We start from the raw sequence: 22,874 nt of genomic DNA on the forward strand, positions 1-22,874 counted from the left end.
ATTCCATGCATATGAGTATAAAAGACACTGGCATGACTTAGCATAAAAGGAAAAGTTGGGTCTAATTAAATTATCTGTACAGTGGATTTTTTAATTACTTGATGAGAATACCAACTCCAATGGATTATGTGACATGGCTTTTCCAAGAGACAACTTAAGAGACTATGCAAGCCAACACTTAATTCTCTGTCACATGTGGCTTTCTGTTTCTGAGTTCATCTTGTTTGGGGTTCACTGGAGCTTTGTTATGAGGCAAGGTTTTGCCACATTGCCTAGGATGGCCCCAATCTCCTGAATTCAAACTATACTTCTGTCCCAGCTCAGAGCCAGGGCCACAGTAAATGCCAGCCAATACAGTGATGGAGCAGCCTGCGACCTCAGCTATTCTTGCTTCTGATGACTTGGTGCCTAATTCTGTCTTTTATTTCCTCTGGGCAGGGTTTTATGGGAGTCTCTCCAGCCCTATGTTAGGAGTGCACGAAATGAACATTGGCCCAATCCTCTTCCAAGTGGCCACGGGGGACATCACCAAAGAAGCAGCAGATGTGATTGTCAATTCAACATCAAAGACGTTTACTCTCAAATCAGGTACTTAGTGAGATAGATTCTGTCTCATGCAGGAATCAGTGTGGTAGATGCTATGAAGAAATGTTTATATAGACAAAATGGTTTGCTGACTTGGGCTTGTTCCTGTTAACTAATATCTTTAAAGTTAATTCAATGGGCTTTCTTACAACTGGCAACAATTTTGAAAATGTCTCCTCTGTCCTTACTGCTCTATGGTGGGGTGTGTTGAGACATAAAGGCATCTTTCGGGTCAGGTCACCATCTTGATTTTCTCATATAGGAGTCTCCAAAGCGATTTTTGAAGGGGCAGGACCAAGTGTTGAAAAGGAATATTCTGTCTTGGGTAAGGAACGATGCTGCTTCTTCTTGAAGCCAGATTGTAAGTGAAAGATTGACTATGGGAGGCAGTGAGGAAACCCGAAAAAGGGACTTGGGCTGAGAAGACAATGTATTAATCATTTTTGGTTTTGTTTTGTTTTAAGACCCATGTATTCATCTTAAGATTATGTTTTATGAAAGAATTTCGTATGAACGAAATTTAAAAGTAGAAAGATATTTCATATGTAGTATTTCATGAACTTTTAATTCATAAAATGTTTCCTCATGAAATCAGACATCTTGCTTTCTCCAAGCACAGATCAGCGTCTGACTCTGAATCTGCTCCTGTTTCACAGCTCAGCACAACAACAATGAGTACATAGTTACTGAAGGTGGATCACTGAGATGCAAGAGTATTATTCACGTTGTTGGTGGGAATGACGTGAAGAGATCAGTTTCCTGTGTTTTAGAAGAATGTGAACAAAGGAAATACTCATCCATTTGCCTACCAGCCATTGGTGCAGGTCCGTAGCCACAGGCTGTCAAGTCTCCATCCCAAAGTGTTTACTTCCCCATGGATTTGGTCCTCACTGGGTCTGGGTGATGACAGGGACACCTTCCCTAGGAGTAGACAGTTTCCTCACTCCAAGGCACCCTGTCCACTAGGGAATGAGAAAAGCCTGTGGGATATTTAAGGAGGAGGAAAATGAGCAGGGTGCATTTATGTGCACCTGTGGCCCCAATGATGGGAAGGACATAGGCAGGAGGAGTGAACTTTGTCCCCACAATTGTTGCCTTCAAGGTTAGTCAAAGGCATCTGCTATAATTTTCTCCCCCAGTGGTAGGCGCCATTAACAGGGATAAACCAGATGGGCTCTCAGTTGATCAAACCAGCTTTCCCAGGAAACTTTTACACTGCCTGTCATGTGATTTTGGCAGCTGCCATTCACTTTGGGCTGTTCCACAGTATTACCTTGCAGTGGGTTTGAGGGCTTGAGAAACATGGTGAAGACAGGAGTGGATCTACTCAGCGGTTGCTTTGAATTCTGCTGGGCAGCAAAAATGGTACAGAGTATGGGGAAGAAAGACATCCTGGAGGCTCAGGGTAACTAATATGCCTAGAATTATAGACTATAACAAGTATCTTACAGTTTGGGGTGCCTTAGAATTACCTTAGTTCGAATCAGGTCCCCAGAGGTAGCTGGGAGAATCTCAACACATGCATAAAATCTATCAGAGGGTCTGATTGTCTCTGTAAGGACGATGTTGTTTTTTCAAGGTTGTAGTAATGAGCGGCGGGCTGCATTCTGCCACCCAGCTAGCTTTACCCTGAAATAATTACACGGAAACTGTATTCTTTTAAACACTGCCTGGCCCATTAGTTCCAGTCTCTTATTGGCTAGCTCTTACATGTTGATCTAACTTATTTTTTTTTATTGAGAAAAGGAAAAAAAAGTTTCCCCCTCCTCCCAGCCTCCCATTCCCCTCCCCCTCTTCCCACCCTTCTCCCCCTCCCCCCACTCATCTCCCCCTCCCTCTCCAGTCCAAAGAGCAGTTAGGGTTCCATGCCCTGTGGAAAGTCCAAGGTCCTCCCCCCTCCATCCATGTCTAGGAAGGTGAACATCCAAACTGGCTAGGCTCCCACAAAGCCAGAACATGAAGTAGGATCAAAACCCCGTGCCATTGTCCTTGGCTTCTCATAGCCCTCATTGTTTGCCATGTTCAGAGAGTCCGGTTTTATCCCATGCTTTTTCAGTCATAGTCCAGCTGGCCTTGGTGAGCTCCCAATAGATCACCCCACTGTCTCAGTGGGTGGGTGCACCCCTTGTGGTCCTGACTTCCTTGCTCATGTTCTCCCTCCTTCCGCTCCTCATTGGGACCTTGGGAGCTCAGTCCAGTGCTCCAGTGTGGGTCTCTGTCTCTATCTCCATCCATCACCAGATGAAGGTTCTATGGTGATATGCAAGATATTCATCAGTATTGCTATAGGATAGGGTCGTTTCAGGTTCCCTATCCTCATCTGCCCAAGGAACTAACTGGGACATCGCCTTGGGCTCCTGGGAGCCACTCTAGGTTCAAGTCTCTTGCCAACCCTAAGGTGGCTCCCTTAACTAAGAATTGTGCTTCCGTGCTCCCCTATCCAGTCTTCCTTTATCCCAATCATCCTGTTTCCCCAAGTTCCCCCCATTCTCCACTTCTCACTTTTCTCTCCCCATTTCCCCTTACCCCCAACCCACCCCACCCCCAAGATACCACTTTTCTCCCAGGCAATTTTGTCTACGTCCCATAGGCAAGAGGATAACTATATGTTTTTCCTTGGGTTCACCTTCTTATTTAGCTTCTTTAGGTTCACCGATTGTAGACTCCGTGACCCTTATTTATGGCTAGAAACCAATTATGAGTGAGTACATCCCATGTTCATCTTTTTGGGTCTGGGTTACCTCACTCAGGATAGTGTTTTCTATTTCCATCCATTTGCATGCAAAATTCGAGAAGTCATTGTTTTTTACCGCAGCATAGTACTCTAGTGTGTATATATTCCACACTTTCTTCATCCATTCTTCCATTGAAGGACATCTAGGTTGTTTCTAGGATCTGGCTATTACAAATAATACTGCTATGAACATAGTTGAACAAATGATTTTGTCATATGATAGGGCATCTCTTGGGTATATTCCCAAGAGTGGTATTGCTGGGTCCAGGGGTAGGTTGATCCCGAATTTCCTGAGAAACCGAAACACTGATTTCCAAAGTGGTTGCACAAGATTGCATTCCCACCAGCAATGGATGAGTGTATCCCTTCCTCCACAGCCTCTCCAGCAAAGGCTATCATTGGTGTTTTTGATTTTAGCCATTCTGACAGGTGTAAGATGATATCACAAAGTTGTTTTGATTTGCATTTCCCTGATCGCTAAGGAGGTTGAGCATGACCTTAAGTGTCTTTTGGCCATTTGAACTTCTTCTGTTGAGAATTCTCTGTTCAGTTCAGTGCCCCATTTTTTAATTGGGTTAATTAGCATTTTAAAGTCTCGTTTCTTGAGTTCTCTACATATTTTGGAGATCAGACCTTTGTCTGTTGCGGGGTTGGTGAAGATCTTCTCCCAGTTGGTGGGTTGCCTTTGTGTCTTAGTGACAGTGTCCTTTGCTTTACAGAAGCTTCTCAGTTTTAGTAGGTCCCATTTATTCAATGTTGCCCTTAATGTCTGTGCTGCTGGGGTTATACATAGGAAGCGATCTCCTGTGCCCATCTGTTATAGGGTACTTCCCACTTTCTCTTCTATCAGGTTCAGTGTGTTCAGACTGATATTGAGGTCTTTAATCCATTTGGACTTGAGTTTTGTGTATGGTGATAGATATGGGTCTATTTTCATTCTTCTACAGGTTGACATCCAGTTGTGCCAGCACCATTTGTTAAAGATGCTTTCTTTCTTCCATTGTATACTTTTAGCTCCTTTATTGAAAATGAGGTGTTCATAGGTTTGTGGGTTAAAATCCGGGTCTTCTATACGATTCCATTGGTCGACTTCTCTGTTTTTATGCCAGTACCACACTGTTTTCATTACTGTAGCTCTCTAATAGAGTTTAAAGTCAGGGATGGTAATGCCTCCAGAAGATCCTTTATTGTATAGGATTGTTTTGGCTATCCTGGGTTTTTTGTTTTTCTATATAAGGTTGATTATTGTCCTCTCAAGATCTGTGAAGAATTTTGATGGGACCTTGAAGGGGATTGCATTGAATCTATAAATTGCCTTAGGTAGAATTGCCATTTTTGCTATGTTGATCCTCCCAATCCAAAAGCAGGGGAGGTCCTTCCATTGTCTGGTATCCTCTTCAATTTCTTTCTTCAATGCCTTAAAGTTCTTGTCAAATAGATCTTTTACTTCCTTGGTTAGATTTACCCCAAGATATTTTATGCTGTTTGTGGCTATCATGAAAGGTGAAGCTTCTCTGATTTCCTTCTCCGCTTCCATATCCTTTGTGTATAAGAGGGCGACTGATGTTTTGGAGTTGATCTTGTATCCTGCCACATTACTAAAGCTGTTTATCAGCTGTAAAAGTTCTTTGGTGGAGTTTTGGGGGTCGCTTATGTACACTATCATATCATCTGCAAATAACGAAAGTTTAACTTCTTCTTTTCCAATTCGAATCCCCTTGATCCCCTTATGTTGTCTTATTGCTATTGCTAGAACTTCCAGCACTATATTGAAGAGGTATGGCGAAAGTGGACATCCTTGTCATGTTCCTGAGTTTAGTGGGATGGCTTTGAGTTTCTCTCCGTTTAATTTGATGTTAGCTGTTGGCTTGCTGTAAATAGCTTTTATTATATTTAGGTATGATCCTTATATCCCTAATCTCTCCAAGACTTTTATCATAAAGGGATGTTGAATTTTGTCAAATGCTTTTTCAGCATCTAATGAAACGATCATATGGTTTTTTTCTTTCAGTTTATTTATATGATGGATTACATTGATAGATTTTTGTATGTTGAACCAGCCCTGCATCTCTGGGATGAAGCCTACTTGATCATGATGGATAATTTTCCTAATGTGTTCTTGGATACGGTTTGCCAGTATTTTGTTGAGGATTTTTGCATTGATGTTCATGAGTGAGATTGGCCTGTAATTCTCTTTCCTGGTTGAGTCTTTGTGCGGTTTTAGTATCAGAGTGACTGTAGCTTCATAAAAGGAATTCTGTTTCTATATTGTGAAATACATTAAGGAGTATAGGTATTAGGTCTTCTTGGAAGTTCTGGTAGAATTCTGCATTGAAACCATCTGGTCCTGGGCTTTTTTTGGTAGGGAGGTTTTTGATAACAGCTTCTAATTCTTCGCGACTAACAGGTCTATTTAGGTCGTTCACCTTGTCCTGCTTTAAATTTGGTATATGGTATTTATCTTAAAAAGTGTCCATTTCTTTTACATTTTCCAGTTTTGTGGCATACAGGCTTTTGTAGTAAGATCTAACGATTCTCTGAATTTCCTTTGTGTCTGTGGTTATGTCCCCCTTTTTATTTCTGATCCTATTAATTTGCATATTCTCTCTCTGCCATTTGATTAAGTTGGATAGGGGTTTATCAATCTTGTTGATTTTCTCCAGGAACCAGCTTTTTGTTTCATTGATTCTTTGGATTGTTTTCTGTGTTTCTATTTTGTTGATTTCAGCCCTGAGTTTGATTATTTCCAGTCTTCTACTCCTCCTAGGTGAGTCTGCTTCTTTTTTTTCTAGAGCTTTCAGGTGGGCTGTTAAGTCTCCAATATGTGCTTTCTCTGCTTTCTTTAAGTGGGCACTTAGTGCTATGAACTTTCCTCTCAGGACTGCTTTCATAGTGTCCCATAAATTTGAGTATGTTGTTTCTTTATTTTCATTGAATTCGAGGAAGACTTTAATTTCTTTCTTGATTTCTTCCTTGATCCAGGTGTGGTTCAGTAGTTGACTGTTCAGTTTCCATGAGTTTGTAGGCTTTCTGGGGGTAGCATTGTTGTTGAATTCTAACTTTAATCCATGGTAATCTGATAAGACACAGGAGGTTACGAATATTTTTTTGTAACTGTGGAAGTTTGCTTTGTTACCCAGTATGTGGTCAATTTTTGAGAAGGTTCCATGAGCTGCAGAGAAGAACATATATTCTTTCCTATTTGGGTGGAATGTTCTATAGATGTCTGTTAAGTCCATTTGCTTCATTACCTCCATTAATTCTCTTATTTCTCTATTAGGTTTCTGTCTGATTGACCTGTCCATTGGTGAGAGAGGAGTGTTGAAGTCTCCTACTATTAGTGTGTGCGGTTTGATGGCAGCCTTGAGTTTTAGTAATGTTTCTTTTACGTAGTGGGTGCTTTTATATTAGGGGCATAGATATTCAGGATTGAGACTTCATCCTGATGAATTGTTCCTGTTATGAGTATAAAATGTCCCTCGCCATCTCTTCTGATTGATTTGAGTTCGAAGTCAACTTTGTTAGAAATTAGCATGGCCACACCTGCTTGTTTCTTAGGTCCATTTGTTTGATAAACGTTTTCCCATCCCTTTACTCTGAGTAGGTGCCTGTCTTTGTGTTTAAGGTGTGTTTCTTGAAAACAGCAGAATGTTGGATCCTGTTTTCGTATCCAATCTCTTAGCCTGTGCCTTTTTATAGGTAGTTGAGCCCATTGACCTTAAGTGATATTAATGACCAGTGGTTGTTAATTCCGGTCACTTTTTTAGTAGTAGAGTTTGTGTGTTTCCTTTCTTTGAGTTGTGCTGGTGAAGGGTCTCTAGATGTTTGAGTTATTGTGGTTATGGTTGGACTCCTTGGTTTGTGATTTTCCCTCTATTTGTGGCTATGTATTGTTTAAATTTGTTTTTATCCTGGAAAATTTTGTTTTCTCCATTTATAGTGAACGAAAGCTTGGCTGGGTATAGTAGTCTGGGCTTGCATCCATGGTCTCTTAGTTTCTGCAGTACATCTATCCAGGACCTTCTGGCTTTCATGGTTTCCATGGAGAAGTCAGGTGTAAGTCTGATAGGTTTACCTTTATAAGTAACTTGGCCTTTTTTCTTTGCAGCTCTTAATATTCTTTCTTTATTCTGTATGTTTTGTGTTTTGATTATTATATGGTGAGGAGATGTTTTTTTTTTTTTTGGTCCAGTCTATTCGGTGTTCTGTATGCTTCTTGAACCTTCAAAGGAATATCCTTCTTTAGGTTGGGAAAGTTTTCTTCTATAATTTTATTAAATATATTTTCTGGACCATTGAGCTGTATTTCTTATCCTTCTTCTATCTCAATTATTCTTAGGTTTGGTCTTTTTATTGTGACCCAGATTTCCTGAATGTTTTGTGATGAGAATTTGTTGGCTTTGCTGTTTTCTTTGATCAGTGTGTTTATTTTCTCTATGGTATCTTCAGTGTCTGAAATTCTTTCTTCTATCTCTTGTAATCTGTTGGTAGTACTTGTCTCTGTAGTTCCTGTTCGTTTACCCAGATTTTCCATCTCCATCCTTCCCTCGGTTTGTGTTTTCTTCATTACTTCCATTTCATTCTTCATGTCTTGAACCACTTCCCTTACCTGTTTGATTGCTTTTTCTTGTTTCTCTTGGTTTTCTTGGGTATCTTTGAGCGCTTTATTCATTTCCTCCACCTTTTTGTTTGTGATCTCTAATTGTTTATGGCAGTTTTTCACCTCCTGTTTAAGGTCTTCTATTATTTTCATATAATTCACTTTTGAGTCGATTTCTTCTAATTCTTCTTGAGTAGGGTGTACAATTCTTCTTATTTCGGGATCTCTGGATTCTGGTGATGTCATGTTGCCTTTCAGGTTGTTGGAGGAATTCTTGCCTTGGCGCCTTTCCATCTCTTCCTTCAAATGGAGCCAGGAGAGGCCTGGTGTCTTGGTCCAGTCTTTGCTGTGGCTGACTCTCTGGTTGTAACTCTTCAGTGTAGAAGCAGGAACTTCTCAGCATGGAAACATAGACGCCTGGTAGCCCAATGACTGGCGAACAAAAGGGAGAACTTGGGGGGCAGGGCAGGGACGAGTAGAACACAGGATACCCTGACGCAAAAGCTGAAGGTGCGCGTGCTCCCTTTGGGGGTGAGTCCTTGAGGCCTGTCCGGTAGGCAGGCACTCACCTCTCTGGGTGGGTAGCCTTAGTGTAGGAGTGCAAAACTGTTCCTGAGCAAAGGACCTAGCAGAAAACGCAGGCTTGTGGGGGTGGGGGTCGGGTGTAAGAAAGACAGCCCTGCAGCAGGAGCTGGAGGAGGGGCATTTGTGGTCTCTTCTGGGTCAATCCGCCCATGGATCGCACACACTCACCCGTCCAGATGGAACTCCTCAGTACCTAAACAGGGCCACCTGGTAGCCCGATGATCCGGGGACAAAAAAAAAAAGGATCTAACTTATTTTTAATAATCTGTGTAGCCCACGAGGTGGCTTACCAGGGAAGATCTTAACCTGCCTCTGTCTGGAGTAGGAGAATCATGGTGACTCTCTGACTCAGCTTCTTTCTCCCAGCATTCTGTTCTGTCTACTCCGCCTACCTAATTTTCTGTCCTATCAGAGGCCAAGCAGTTTCTTTATTACTTAACCAATGAAACAACAGATAGAAAGATGACCCTCCTCCATCACAAGGTGTATTATCTTTATTTCCTGCCTTTTATGATCTTATGAAAACTCTTGTAAATCAGGGAGGAAAGCCACCTGGACTCTGTAATGGGAGGGGAGTGACCCTGGGAGCCAGGATCAGCTGAAAAGGACAGATGGGAATGTCACAAATCAGACTGAGTTTCAGGGGCTTTACCTGGAGCATTGACCTGTGGACAGCGTGGAACAGAAACTCCTACCCACTGTGTCTAGGATGTCAAAACTCTTTGATGATGTCATGTTAGAAAACTATACAGAGATTAAAGTTGGACTAGGCATTTTTCTTTCCTATGACATCTGGGATTCCTTGATTGTGTTGCAGCCTTTTGCAGGCAGATCTTAACCTTGTCTTTTGTGTGTGTGTGTTTTAAAGGAAGTGCTCAACAGCACCCAGATGCAGTTGCTAAAGCCATAATGGATGCCATTGAAGAATTTATCCAGAAACCATCAGTGCGGGCTGTGAAGAAAGTCAAAGTTGTTATCTTCCAGCCTCATATCCTGGATGTTTTTTATGACAACATGAAAGACAGAGAAGGCTCCCTGGCTCCTCCCCAGCCGTCTCTACTGTCTAGGATCACCTGTGAGTTCTTCACTTATATCAAATACATATTCCTCACCTTGATGATGAAGGGAATAAAAGAAATATTAATTTTTCATTTTCTCTTTAGCTTTTTTTGGCTTTCCAAAGCACACTCCCCGCAAACAGAACACCCTGTTTTTAGAGAAGAAAATAGAACAGACAGTTTTCCGGGTATGTGGCAAAGATGAAGACAGTGTGGAACGCACGATTTCCTGGATACAGAACCTGATCGCCCAGGAGCAGCTTTCCTATCGCAGTGATGATGAGTGTGTCAGAGACTTTGGAGAGAAGGAGTACAAGAAGCTGAATGAGCTGCAGGAGAGGCTGAACATCGTCATTGAGCTGGACCAGAAGACACCTCTGATTAAAGTTGCAGGAATCAGCAGAGATGTGATAGGAGCTAGAGATGAGATTGAAAACCTGATCAAGAGCATCCGATTGGCTAAAGAAAAGAAAAGCCAAGCAGACTATGTTCTCACATTCGTGGAATGGCGATATATTGACAACAATGTCATACACTGTTTCGACAAAACAGCTACCATGCAGTTGGAGGATGCACGGCAGGCAAAGCACAAGAGCACTGTTGTCAAAATTAATAATCAGGACTTCACAGTGAATTTGAGGACAAACACTGCCACGGGCCCTCAAGGACAGAGTGTCACAGTTCAGCGCATCTTAAAAGATGAAGGTAAGTTACATGCTCGTGGGTGTCAGCCATTGCCCTAACTCTGAGTTTAACATTAGTTTAGAAATACAGCAGAGGTTTTTTTTGTTGTTGTTTGTTTGATTGTTGTTTTGTTTTTCAAAATAGAATTTCTCTGTGTAACAACAGTTTTAGCTGTCCTGGAACAAGCTCTTTTAAACCAGGCTCACCTCAAACTCAGAAATCCTTCCTGGGTCTCCCAAATGTTGGGATTAAGGTGTGTGCCACCACCACCCAGTTTGCTTTGTTTTTGGCAGTGTTTTACCATGTAGCCATGCTGACCTGAAACTTTTGTTTTGCTTTTGAGATAGTGTTTCACTATGAAGCCATGGTTGACCGAGAATATAAACTAGGCTGGTCTCAAATTTAGCAATTTGCCTGCTTCTGACTCATATTATCTTTCCTGAGCCAAAGCCTCCTGGGTACCAGGTCTGAAAATGGCCTACAGATTCCCTGTGGATCTGATCCCCAGAAAGGGAGTGACTCACTATTTACTCTTGACTGACATTGAACTCATGATCCTCCTACCATTACCTCTACCATTAAAGTGCTAAGATTATGGGTTATACCACCTTGCCCAGACTAGAAACATGGCTTCCAATAACCAAATGATGTTCTATAGTGAAAGTTATGCTGCCTACTTTTGAGTTCTGAATAACTTTCACCCATCAACAACCTGCTATTCTAGAATGCCAGACACAACTGCTCATATCCTCTATTCTTTTTGGGAAACACCTTTTTCTGGAAGACACAACACACATGATCACTCACCTCAGATAGGGAGCCCACAACAGAACAAAGCCCAACATGGTGAACCAATGATTTTCATTAAGGTTTCTTACAGGATTATGGGTGAGGGGTTACTTACAGGGGCATAAATGGCTCAAAGACAGCTGCATCACCAGAGCCCAGCACAGCACGGGTGACAGCTCACAAACTGTGACTCTGGAGCACTCTGCATAGGCTGCAGGCAGCTCATCTGGTCGGAGAGTCTCCTTTCCATGTAGATCTGGTCTAAATGTCTTCCAGGCAACTCAGTTGGTTTCTGCTTCTTCCATGCACATGGTCTGGTATCATCATTGCAGCTTGTATTCTCTTAGAGTCAGTGCAGCTTTTCTGAGTCTTCCTTGTGCTCTGTTCTGCTGATCTCAAAGGGACTCTCAGCAGTCTTAGTGATTAATCTAGCAGGGGGGAACCTAGTGAATTTGATCGGGTTCACTGACTTCCCAGAGAAGACACTGGGGGTTATCTGTAAGTTCTCTCTCATTTCTGTGTGAATGTGTGTTTCATGTCTCCCCTGAAGCTAAGGAGAGAGTTCTGAAAAAGAGAGACCACCAGATGGCGATTGATGGCAAACCTGTGGATATTTTCTCAGAAACCACAAAAAAGCCAGTGAAGGATCCAAGACCCAGACGTCCATCTTTAACACAGCTAGCTAATGCTCCAAGCTTCAGTCTTCCATCTTTGATACTGCCAGCTGAGACTCGAAGCTCCAGACGTCGATCTTTTTCACCGCCAGTTGAGTTCTACACAAGCAAGATGCCAACAGTCACGGCTTCCAGTTCCTCCCCGCTGTCCCCACGACGAATGAAGCTCCACAAGTTCATCCCCTGGGGCCACAAGAAACTAAAGCCATACTTAGAAAGCCAGGATTCAGAAGGCAGGGAGTGCAGTGTTCAGGCCGTGGGACCCAGCGCTCTTGATAACTTCGAAGTGAACTTCTTAGAAAGGGCAGGTGAGTCGGGACAGCAGAAGCAGACCATGGTCGGGTGCAAAGGCAGACCATGCAGTTGTCCAAACAGACCCATTCATGCTTCCAAGGAGAGCCCACAGGAGCGTGGCACTGCCTGTGCTGCTGCCCACAGACTTACTCCATCCCACAGTGGGGGACAGAGTCTTAGATGTGCCCAGCCCCTGAAGTTCGGCTGCTTCCTAGGAAGAGCTTCCATTTGGTATCCCAGTTGCCCAATTTCCCAGCAGACAGTCTTGAGAGGAGAAAGCAAGTTGGGATGAGGATTGGAGCAGGAACGAGGGTCTTGTGCTAGCTAGGGAAGTGCTTCTCCAACTGAGCGACACCCAAAGCACCTTTCTGTTGTAAATAATGATTCCATTGATTTGTTTCTAAGGATTACAAAAGTAATATATGATCAATTTTTGAAAAAAGCCAAAAAAAGAAAAATTCCCTGGAGGTGCACTGTGGGAAATTCTCATGTATTCTTTTCTGTGAATCAGCTAATGTATATACATTTAAATCATTCTAAGCTTTTGAGTTATTAGTTTGCAGGGGCTTTTCAACTTAACTATACAGGAAATATTATTCCATGACATAAACATGAGAAATCGAGACCATTACAGAAGCACAGATTTGCTGTCACCCCTTTTGAGACAGTCTCACTATGTATTCTTGGCTGGACTTGAACTCATGATTTCCTTACCCTCACCTCTACAGTTAATTGCTAGGTTTCTGGGTGTATAGCACCAAGCTCAGAGTAGAGACATGGCTACTAATAACCAAATTATATTCTACAGTAAAACTTACGCTGACTGCTTTTGAGTTCAGAAAAACTTTCTTTCATCAACGACCTTCTATTCCAGAATGCCATACACAACTTCTCAGGTCCTCTGTTTTTATTGGGACACAAAACTCTTCCTGGGGAGACACAACACACATGTCCACTCACTTCAGATAGGGAGTCCACAACAGACCAAATCTCAACTTGGTCAACCAATGACTTTTATTGTGGTTTCTTTCAGGAGTATGGGTGAGGGGGTTCTATTTTATGATTTTATTGAGCTCTACATTTTTCTCTGATCCTCAACCTTCCTCTCCCCTCCCCTTCAACCCTCTCCCATGGTCCCCATGCTCCCAATTTACATAGGAGATCTTGTCTTTTTCTGCTTCCCATGTAGATTAGATCCATGTATGTCTCTCTAAGGGTCCTCATTGTTGTCTAGGTTCTCTGGGATTGTGAATTGTAGTCTGGTTTTCTTTGACTTATGTCTAAACATCACTCATGAGTGAGTACATATGATATTTGTCTTCCTGGGTCTGTGTTACCTCACTCAGTATGATGTCTTCTAGATCCATCCCTGCAAATTTCAAGATGTCATTGTTTTTCCTTCTGTGTAGTACTCACATTTTCCTTGTCCTTTCTTTTGTCGAGGGGCATTTAGGTTGTTTCCAGGTTCTGTCTATCAAAAACAATGCTGCTATGAACATGGTTGAGCACATATCCTTGTGGTATGATTGAGAATCCTTTGGATATAAACCCAAAAGTGGTATTACTGGGTCTTGACGAAGGTTGTTTCTTAAGTTTCTGAGAAATTACCATACTGATATCCCAAGGGACTGTACCAGCTTGCACTCCCACCAGCAATGCAGAAGTGTTCCCTTTGCCCCACATCCTCTTCAGCATAAGCAGTCATCAGTGTTTTTGATCTTAGACATTCTTACAGGTGTAAGATGGAACTCAGAGTTGTTTCGCTTTGCATTTCTCTGATGACTAAGGATGTTGAGCATTTCCTTAAGTGTCTTTTGGCTACTTTTTATTCCTCTGTTGAGATTTCTCTGTTTAGGTATGTACTACATTTTTTTAAATAAATAGGATTACGTGTTCTTTTGATGACCAATTTCTTGAGTTTTTTGAATATTTTGGAGATCAGACCTCTGATGTGGGGTTAGTGAGGATCTTTTTCCATTCTGTCATTTTGTCTTGTTGACTGTGTCCTTTGCTTTACAGAAGCTTTTCAGTTTCAGGAGGTCACATTTATTAACTGTTTCTCTCAGTGTCTGTGCTGCTAGGGTATATTTAGGAAATGATCTCCTGTGCCAATGTGTTCAAGTGTACTTCCCACTTTCTCTTCTATAAGGTTGAGTGTGGCTGGCTTTATGTTGAGGTCTTTGATCCATTTGGGCTTGAGTTTTGTGCATGGTGATAAATATGGGTCTATTTTCATTCTTCTACATGTTGATATCCAATTATGCCAGCACCATTTGTTAAATATGCTTCCTTTTTTCCATTTGATATTTTTTGCTTCAGAAATCAGGTTCCATAGATGCGTGGATTAATATCTGGGTCTTCAATTCGGTTCCATTGGTCCTCTTGTCTGATTTTATGCCAATACCAGGCTGTTTTCAGTACTGTAGCTCTGTAGTAGATTTGATGTCAAGGACTGTGATGCCTCCAAGTTCCTTTATTGTACAGGATTATTTTGGCTATCCTGAGTTTTTTGCTTTTCTATATTAGGTTGAGTACTGGTCTTTCAAGGTCTGTGAAGAATTTTGGTGGGATTTTGATGGGCATTGCATTGAATCAATAGATTGCTTTTGGTAAGGTTGCCATTTTTACTATGTTAATTCTACCTACCCAAGAGTATGGGAGATCTTTCCATTTTCTAGTATCTTCTTTAATTAATTACTTTCTTCAGAGATTTAAAATTCTTGTCATATCATACAGATCTTCTCCCTGTTTGGTTAAATTATTTTATGCTATTTGTGCCTATTGTGAAGGGTAATGTTTCTCTGATTTACTTCTCAGCCCAATCATCATCTGTGTAAAGGAGGGCTAATGATTATTTTGAGTTAATCTTGTATCCTGCTACATTACTGAAAGTGTTTATGAGTTGTAGAAGTTCCTTGGTAGAATTTTTGGGGTCGCTTATGTAAACCATCTTATCATCAGCAAATAGTGAGAGTTTGACTTCTTCTTTTCTGATTTGTATCCCCATGATCTTCTTTTGTTGTCTTACTGCTCTAGCTAGGACCTCAAGAGCTATATTGAATAGATATGGAGAGAGTGGACAACCTTGTCTTGTAGCAGATTTCAGTGGGGTATTTGTGAGTTTCTCTCCATTTAGTTTGATGTTGCCTGTTGGCTTGTTGTATATTGCCTTTATTATGTTTAGGTATGTTCCTTGTATCTCTGCTCTCTCCAAGACATTTATCATGGAGGGATGTTGTATTTTGTCAAAGGCTTCTTCAGCAACTAGTGAGATGATCATGTGGTTTTTATTTTTCAGTTGGTTCATATGATGGATTACATTGACAGATATTTGTATGTTGAACCATCCCTGCTTCTCTGGAATGAAGCTGACTTGATCGTGGTCGATGATTTTTCTGCTATGTTCTTGGATTCCATATGCCAGCATTTTATTGAATACCTTTGCATCAATGTTCATGAGTGAGACTCATCTGTAATTCTCTTTCCTGGTTATGTCTTTAATTGGTTTGAATATGAGGGTGATTGTAGCCTCATAAAAAGAGTTTTACAATGTTTCTTATGTTTTTATTGTGTGGAACAATTTGAGGAGTATTGGTATTAGTTCTTCTTTGAAAATTTTGTAGAATTCTGACCTGAAACCATCTGGTAGTGGCTTTTTTTTCCATTGGGAGACTTTTGATGACTCTTTCCATTTCGTCAGCAGCTATAGGTCTATTTGAATTGCATATCTTGTCTTGATTTAATTTTGGTAAGTGATATTTATTGAGGAAGTTGTCCATTTCCTTTAAGTTTTCCAATTTTGTAAAGTATAGTTTTCAAAATATGACTTAATGTTTCTCTGGATTTCCTCTGTGTCTGTTGTTATTTATGTCTCCCTTTTCATTTCTGATTTTGTTAATTTGGATAATCTCTCTCTGCCTTTTGGTTAGTTTGAGTAATGGTTTGTCTATTTTGTTGATTTTCTTGAAGAATCATGAGTTTTTGTATTGTTTTCTTTGTTTATATTTTGTTGATTTCGGTTCCCAATTTGATTATTTCCTGTCATCTAGTTCTCCTGGGTAAGTTTGCTTTTTTCTGTTCTAGAGTTTTCAAATGTTCTGTTAATTCACTAGTGTGGGATTTTTCCAGCTTCTTTATGTAGGCATTTAGTGCAATGGACTTTCCTCTTAACACTGATTTCATTGTGTTTTATAAACTTGAATATGTTTTGTGGTTATTTTCATTAAATTATAGGAAGTCTTTAATTTCTTCCTTGATCCATTGATGCTTAGGGTGAGCTTTGTTTAATTTCCATGTGTTCGTGGGCTTTCTGGAATTAGTATTGCTATTGAATTCTAATTTTAAGCCATGGTGATCCAATAAGATACAGGGGGTTATTCCAAGTTTTTTGTATCTGTTGAGGTTTGTTTTGCTACCTAGTATGTGGTCAGTTTTTGAGATGGTTCCATGAAGTGCTGAGAAGAAGGTATATTCTTTTATGTTTGGATGGAATGTTCTATAGATTGTCTGTTAAGTCCATTTGAGTCATAACATCTGTTAGTTCCCCTATTCCTCTGTTAATTTTTTGTCTGACAGACATGTTCTGTGGTAAGAGTGGGGTATTTAAGTCTCCCACTATTAGTGTGTGGGGTTTAATGTGTGATTTAAGCTTTAGAAATGTTTCTTTTACATATAAAGGTGCCCTTGTATTCAGGGCATAGATGTTCAGTACTGAGATTTCCTCTTGATGGGTTTTTCCTGTGACTAATATGAAATGTCCTTCTTTGTCTCTTTTGAATGATTTTAGCTTGAAGTCTGTTTTTTTAGATATTAGGATAGCTACACCAGCTTGTTTCTTAGGTCCATTTTATTGGAAAAAATTTCCCAACCCTTTACTCTGAAGCAATGTGTCTTTGAGGTTGAGGTGTGTTTCTTGTATGCAGCAGAAGGATGGATTCTATTTTGCATCCAATCTGTTAACCTATGTCTTTATGGGTGAGTTGAGTCCATTTATATTAAGGGATATTAATGACCAGTGATTCCTGTCTCCAGTTACTTTTGTTTTCATTGTTGGTAAAATTATTTTGTATGTTTTTCACTTCTTTGGGATTTGCTGCTGTGAGATCATCTATTGTCTGTGGTTTTGGTGATGTAGCCAAATTTCCTTGGGTTAGAGTTTTCCTTCTAGTACTTTGTGTATAGGCCTGGGTTTGTGGCTAGGTATTGTTTAAATCTGGTTTTGCCATGGAATATCTTGTTTTGTCCTTCTATGGTGGTTGAAATTTTTCTGGGTATAGTAGTCTGGGCTGGCATCCTTAAGGGTTTCTTAATGTCTACATAATGCAGGACCTTCTGGCTTTCATTATTTTCATTTGAAGTCAGGTGTAGTTCTGGTAGGTCTGTCTTTATATGTTACTTGACTTATTTCCTTTGCAGCTCTTAATATTCTTTCTTTATTCTGTATGTTTAGTGTTTTAATTATTATGTGGCAGGTGACTCTTTTTTTGATCCAGTCTGTTTTTATGTTCTGTTATCTTTCTTTAGGTTGGGAATTTTCTTCTATGATTTTTGTTAAATATATTTTCTGTGCCTTTGAGTTGGACTTCTCCTTCTTCCATACCTATTATTCTTAGGTTTGCTGTTTTCATGGTGTCTCATACTTCCTGGACATTTTGTGTTAAGGTTTTGTTAGATTTCATGTTTTCTTTTACCACTGAGTCTATTTCCTCTGTTGTATCTTCAGCGATTGAAATTCTCTCTTTCATTTCTTAAATTCTGCTGTTTATGCTTGCATTTGTGGTTCCTGGTTGTTTTTTCATTATTTCTGTTTCTATAATCCCTCAACTTGTCTTTTCTTTGTTGTTTCTATTTCAGTTTTCAAGTCTTGAATAGTTTCTTTTATATGTTTGATTGTTTTTTCTTGGTTTTCTTTAAAGAATTTGTTGATGTTTTCCAATTATTTGTTTGTCTTTTTCCTCCATTTCTTTGAGAGAATTTTTCATTTCCTCTTTACGGGCCTAAAACATTCTCCTAATGTTATTTTTTTTTGGTCATTTTCTTCTGCATCATCTATATTTGGTTGTTAAGTCTTATTGTTGTATGGTCACTAGTTCTTACTGGTGTTGCCTTGCTCTTTGTGGTGTTGCATGTGTTCTTACTTCGTCTACCCATCTTTTCCTCTGATTGGTGTAGGTGGGGCTGTCTGCGATTCTGGTGCTCAATCTTACAGGTGCCAGTGGATCCGAGGCTCAATTGGTTGCTCCTCGTGGTGCAGTCAGGACCATGGTTTCAGTAACCTCATTGGTCCCTCGGTGTTCCTGGAGGTTGCCTGGCACTCCTGTGGTTTGCTCTGCTATACCAGGGGTCATATGGGACTGCTCCCAGAAAGAGCTTACTTGGGGCTCTTTCTGCTGAGGTTGCTGCCTTGGTCCTGCTCTGGCAGAGGTTGCTGGCTCAGGCCTGCTACTTCATAGGTTGCTAATTCACTCCCAGTCTGGCAGAGTTCTCTGGTTCAGGTCTGCTCAGGTGAGGGGTTTCTTACAGGAGCAGAAATGACTAAAAGACAGCTGAATCACCAGAGCCCAGCACAGCTCACAAAGCCATGACTCTGGAGCATACAACAAAGTCTGCAGACAGCTCATCAGGTTTGAAAGTGCCCTTTCCACATAGCTCTGGTCTAAATGTCTTCCAGGCAGCTCAGTTGGTTTCTGCTTCTTCCATGCACATGGTCTGGTGTCATCATTGCAGCTTGTATTCTCTTAGAGTCAGTGCAGCTTTTCTGAGTCTTCCTTGTGCTCTGTTCTGCTGATCTCAAAGGGACTCTCAGCAGTCTTAGTGATTAATCTAGCAGGGGGGAACCTAGTGAATTTGATCGGGTTCACTGACTTCCCAGAGAAGACACTGGGGGTTATCTGTAAGTTCTCTCTCATTTCTGTGTGAATGTGTGTTTCATGTCTCCCCTGAAGCTAAGGAGAGAGTTCTGAAAAAGAGAGACCACCAGATGGCGATTGATGGCAAACCTGTGGATATTTTCTCAGAAACCACAAAAAAGCCAGTGAAGGATCCAAGACCCAGACGTCCATCTTTAACACAGCTAGCTAATGCTCCAAGCTTCAGTCTTCCATCTTTGATACTGCCAGCTGAGGCTTCAAGCTTTAGACCTCCATCTCTGAGACAAACATCTGAGTTCCACACAAGCAAGATGCCAACAGCCATGGCCTCCAGTTCCTGTCCACCATCTCCACTACAAGTGAGGCTCCAGAAGCCCATCCCCCAGGCCGCCAGAAAAATAAAGCAGCACTTTGAGAGCCGGGATTCAGAAGGCGGGGAGTATAGTATCCAGCCTGTGGGTCCCAGTGCTCCTGACACCTTCGAGGTGAACTTCTTAGAAAGGACAGGTGAGTCGGGACAGTTGAAGGGGGCCAAGGTTGGGTAAAAGGCAGTCATGTAGGTGTCCAAACAGACCCATTCATGCATGCAAGGACAGCCCAAGGGAACATTGCACTGCCTGTGGGAGCCGCTGCCACTCACAGACTTCCTCCATTCCATAGTGGAAGACAGAGCCTTAGATGTGCCTAGCCCCTGACTTGGTTTGGCTGCTTCCTAGGGATAGTTTCCATTTGCTATCCCAGTTGCCCAATTTTCCAGTTGCCCAATTTCCCAGCAGACAGTCTTGAGAGGAGAAAGCAAGTTGGGATGAGGATTGGAGCAGGAACCGAGGGCCTTGTGCTAGCTAGGGAAGTGCTCCTCCAACTGAGCTACACCCAAAGCACCTTTCTGTTGTAAATAAAGATTCCATTGACTTGTTTCTAATGAATACAAAAGTAATAGATGATCACTTTAAAAAAAATTAAAAGCCCAGTGGTGATGGTGCACACCATTATCTCCAGCACTCTGGAGGCAGAGGCAGACAGATCTGTGTAACTTCGAGGCCCTCCTGGCTTACAAGAGCTAGTTCCAGGACAGGCTCCGAAGCTACAGAAAAATCCTGTCTACAAAATCCAAAAACTAAGAAAAAAAGAAAAAAAAATCCCTGAAGATGCACAGGGAAAATTGTCATGTATTCTTTTCTGTAAATCAGCTAATTATTGTACATTTAAATCATTTTGAGTTTTTGGGTTATTTGTTTGCAGGAGTTTCCCAACTTAAATATGCAGGAAATATTATTCTATGTCATAGAAATGAGAATTAGAGACAATTACAGCATAGTTTTGCTGTCACCTCTTTGAGACAGAGTCTCATTATGAGTTCTTGGCTGGACTTGAACTCATGATCCTCTTACCCTTATCTCTACCATTAAAGTGCTAGGAATATGGGTGTATACCATCATGCCCAGACTAGAAACATGACTTCTAAAAAACAAATGATGTTCTGCAGTAAAATTTAAGCTGCCTACTCTTGAGTTCCAGATAACCTTCTCCCATCAACAACCTGCTATTCCAGAATGCCATACACAACTGCTCAGGTCCTCTGTTCTTACTGGGTTACAAAACTCTTCCTTGGGAAACAGAACACACATGTCCACTCACCTCATATAGGAATCCCACATCAGACCAAAAGAAGGATACCACCAAAGCCCAACACGGTGAACCAATGACTTTTATTAAGGTTATTTAGAGGAGTATGGATGAGTGGTTACTTACGGGAGCAGAAATTACTCAAAGACAGCTGCAGCACCAGAGCCGAGCACAGCTCACAAAGCCTTGACTCTGCAGCACACAGCAAAGGCTAAGGCAGCTCATCAGGTGGAGAGTCTCCTTTCCACATAGCTCTGGTCTAAAACTCTTCCAGGAAACTTGGTTGGTTTCTGCTTCTTCCATGCACATGGTCTGGTGTCATCATTGCAGCTTGTCTTGTATTAGAGTCAGTGCTGCTTTTCTGAGTCTTCCTTGTGCTCTGTTCTGCCAGTTCAGACCGACTCTCAGCAGTCTGTATTGATAACTCCAGCAGGGAGGAACCTGGAGAATCTGGTCAGTTTCTGGGTCTTCCTCAAGCTATTTTAACTGGTTTACCTTCTGGCTTTAGGTGCTTACCTCCAGGACAGAATGATATGATCCTGAGAAAATTTAGACAGTAGTCCTACATCACAGGGTTCATCCAACTAAATAATACATCATAATATGTATTTCCAGAGTGCTTACTTTGTATGATGGATTAAAGTCATCTACAGATTCTTAAAAGTCTATGGAAGGCTAGGTATTGTGGCATATGCCTTTAATCCCAGTATTCTGAATGTGGACATAGCAAAAGTTTGTGAGTTCAAGGTCAGCCTGGTTTATTTAGGGAGTTCCAGGGCAGTAAGGACTCCATAGTGAGACCATATCTCAAAATCAAACAGACAAAAAGCAAGCAAATGAAAAGCACATGGGAGAATATAGGTAGCTTGTGTGAAAGTCCTAAGCATATAAGGGGCATCTCTGGATTTTGGTGTCTTCAGAAGTTCCTAGAATCAACTCAGAGAGGACACGGAGCGTCATCTGTAAGTTTGATCCCATTTCTGTGTAAATGTGTGAGTTTTATGTCTCCCCTGAAGCTAAGGAGAGAGTTCTGAAAAAGAGAGACCATGAAATGGTGATTGATGGCAAACCTGAGACCATTTTCCTGGAAACCACGAAAAAGCCAGTGGAGGACCCGAGACCCAGACCTCAGTTTGTGACCCAGTCTCTGGATGAAGCACTGTCTGATGAAGGGCCTGTTTATAATTCTGATGACGCTATTGTCCAGGAGGTGAGTGTTGAGCGAAGAGCTGGCACTGTTGCTACAACTGCCCCTAGGTCACCGCTTCTGCCCTTTTGGTCCAGCAGCATTAGCTGGGCACTAGCTGTGAGCCAGATGCTGCTCTAGGCACTGGGCTACAGAGGTGAATAAACAGGGACAAGATTCCTGTCCTCATGCAGCCTGTAGTGAGTAAGGGGGTCTGCAGACCGTAAGGAAGTAAATGAACTGAGGAAAAGTACTTCAAAGACAGAGGCGTGCTAGAATAAAAAAGGAGTTTTGTGTCAGAGAGGAACAGGGTGAAGGCATGCAAGGGGAAGATGGGAGACCTTCTTCCTGAGGTGACATTTAGCCTGAGGCTTAAATGATGAACAGGCACCTGCCATTAAAAAATGCATTCAACAAATAGAGAGGGACTGCTATGTGCCAGGCACTGTCATAGGGCTGGGGGCACAGGCACAGTGTGAACTGCTCTTAGGGCCTTGACATCGAGTAAGGGAAACAAAGCAGAGTAAACAGATGTATAATAGAATTCTGTCCAGTGACAAGTGCGGGAAGAATAAAGGAGGATGAGAACAGTGACAGAGCCACCATCCTAAACAGGGTGTAAACAGACAAACCCCCATGATGCTTCATCTAGAGAACACGAGTAAATTAAAGGACTTAGTGTAGGGGTCCGAGGAAACACTGAAGGAAGACCCCAGACTCAATCAGTATGTAAGAGCAAGAAGTGTTATTATCAGCGTATGTGAGGTCGTTCACCTGTACAAAATGGCGACGACCCCAAGGGGAGTGGGTAGGCTCCTTTTAAGCACAGGTAAGACGAGTTTCAATGACAATTAGGTCACCTCAAATACATTTGGTTAAGCAGGCAACAGTTATATTAGTACAATTTATTTGGCTGTGGTTATAGTTTTACCATTTTGCTCCATACTTGGGCAAGTCAGTGATGTTTGTTTTGATGAGATTACAGAACTGTCCATTTTGGTCCCTGCCTGGAGGTACTATGGAAGGTGCCTCAGGCCTGGTATGTGCTGTCTCCCTCATTGTCCTTTTAGGAAACTGAAACTCAGGCCCAGCTGTAAAATGGGAACACTTCAGACCTTTCTCTAGCTTCCTGGTTTTGTAGTAAGAACATTCTAGGCTGAGAGAAGCACATGCACAGGCCTCACAGGAAC

General features: G+C 41.6%; 1 protein-coding gene across 1 annotated transcript in view; it reads left to right on the forward strand.

Moving 5' to 3' along the window:
* LOC142845732 (protein mono-ADP-ribosyltransferase PARP14-like) overlaps window positions 1-22,874 on the forward strand; it is a 53,868-nt gene that overhangs the window by 27,327 nt on the left and 3,667 nt on the right. Inside the window, exons 10-15 of the mRNA XM_075965022.1 lie at window positions 439-588; window positions 848-910; window positions 1,242-1,409; window positions 9,373-9,579; window positions 9,668-10,267; window positions 21,515-21,708. Of these exons, the coding sequence (XP_075821137.1) occupies window positions 439-588; window positions 848-910; window positions 1,242-1,409; window positions 9,373-9,579; window positions 9,668-10,267; window positions 21,515-21,708 (1,382 nt within the window). The remainder of the gene's footprint in view (window positions 1-438; window positions 589-847; window positions 911-1,241; window positions 1,410-9,372; window positions 9,580-9,667; window positions 10,268-21,514; window positions 21,709-22,874) is intronic.

This window comes from Microtus pennsylvanicus, chromosome 1 (genome assembly GCF_037038515.1).
Source record: "Microtus pennsylvanicus isolate mMicPen1 chromosome 1, mMicPen1.hap1, whole genome shotgun sequence".
NCBI classification, from domain to species: Eukaryota; Metazoa; Chordata; class Mammalia; order Rodentia; family Cricetidae; genus Microtus; species Microtus pennsylvanicus.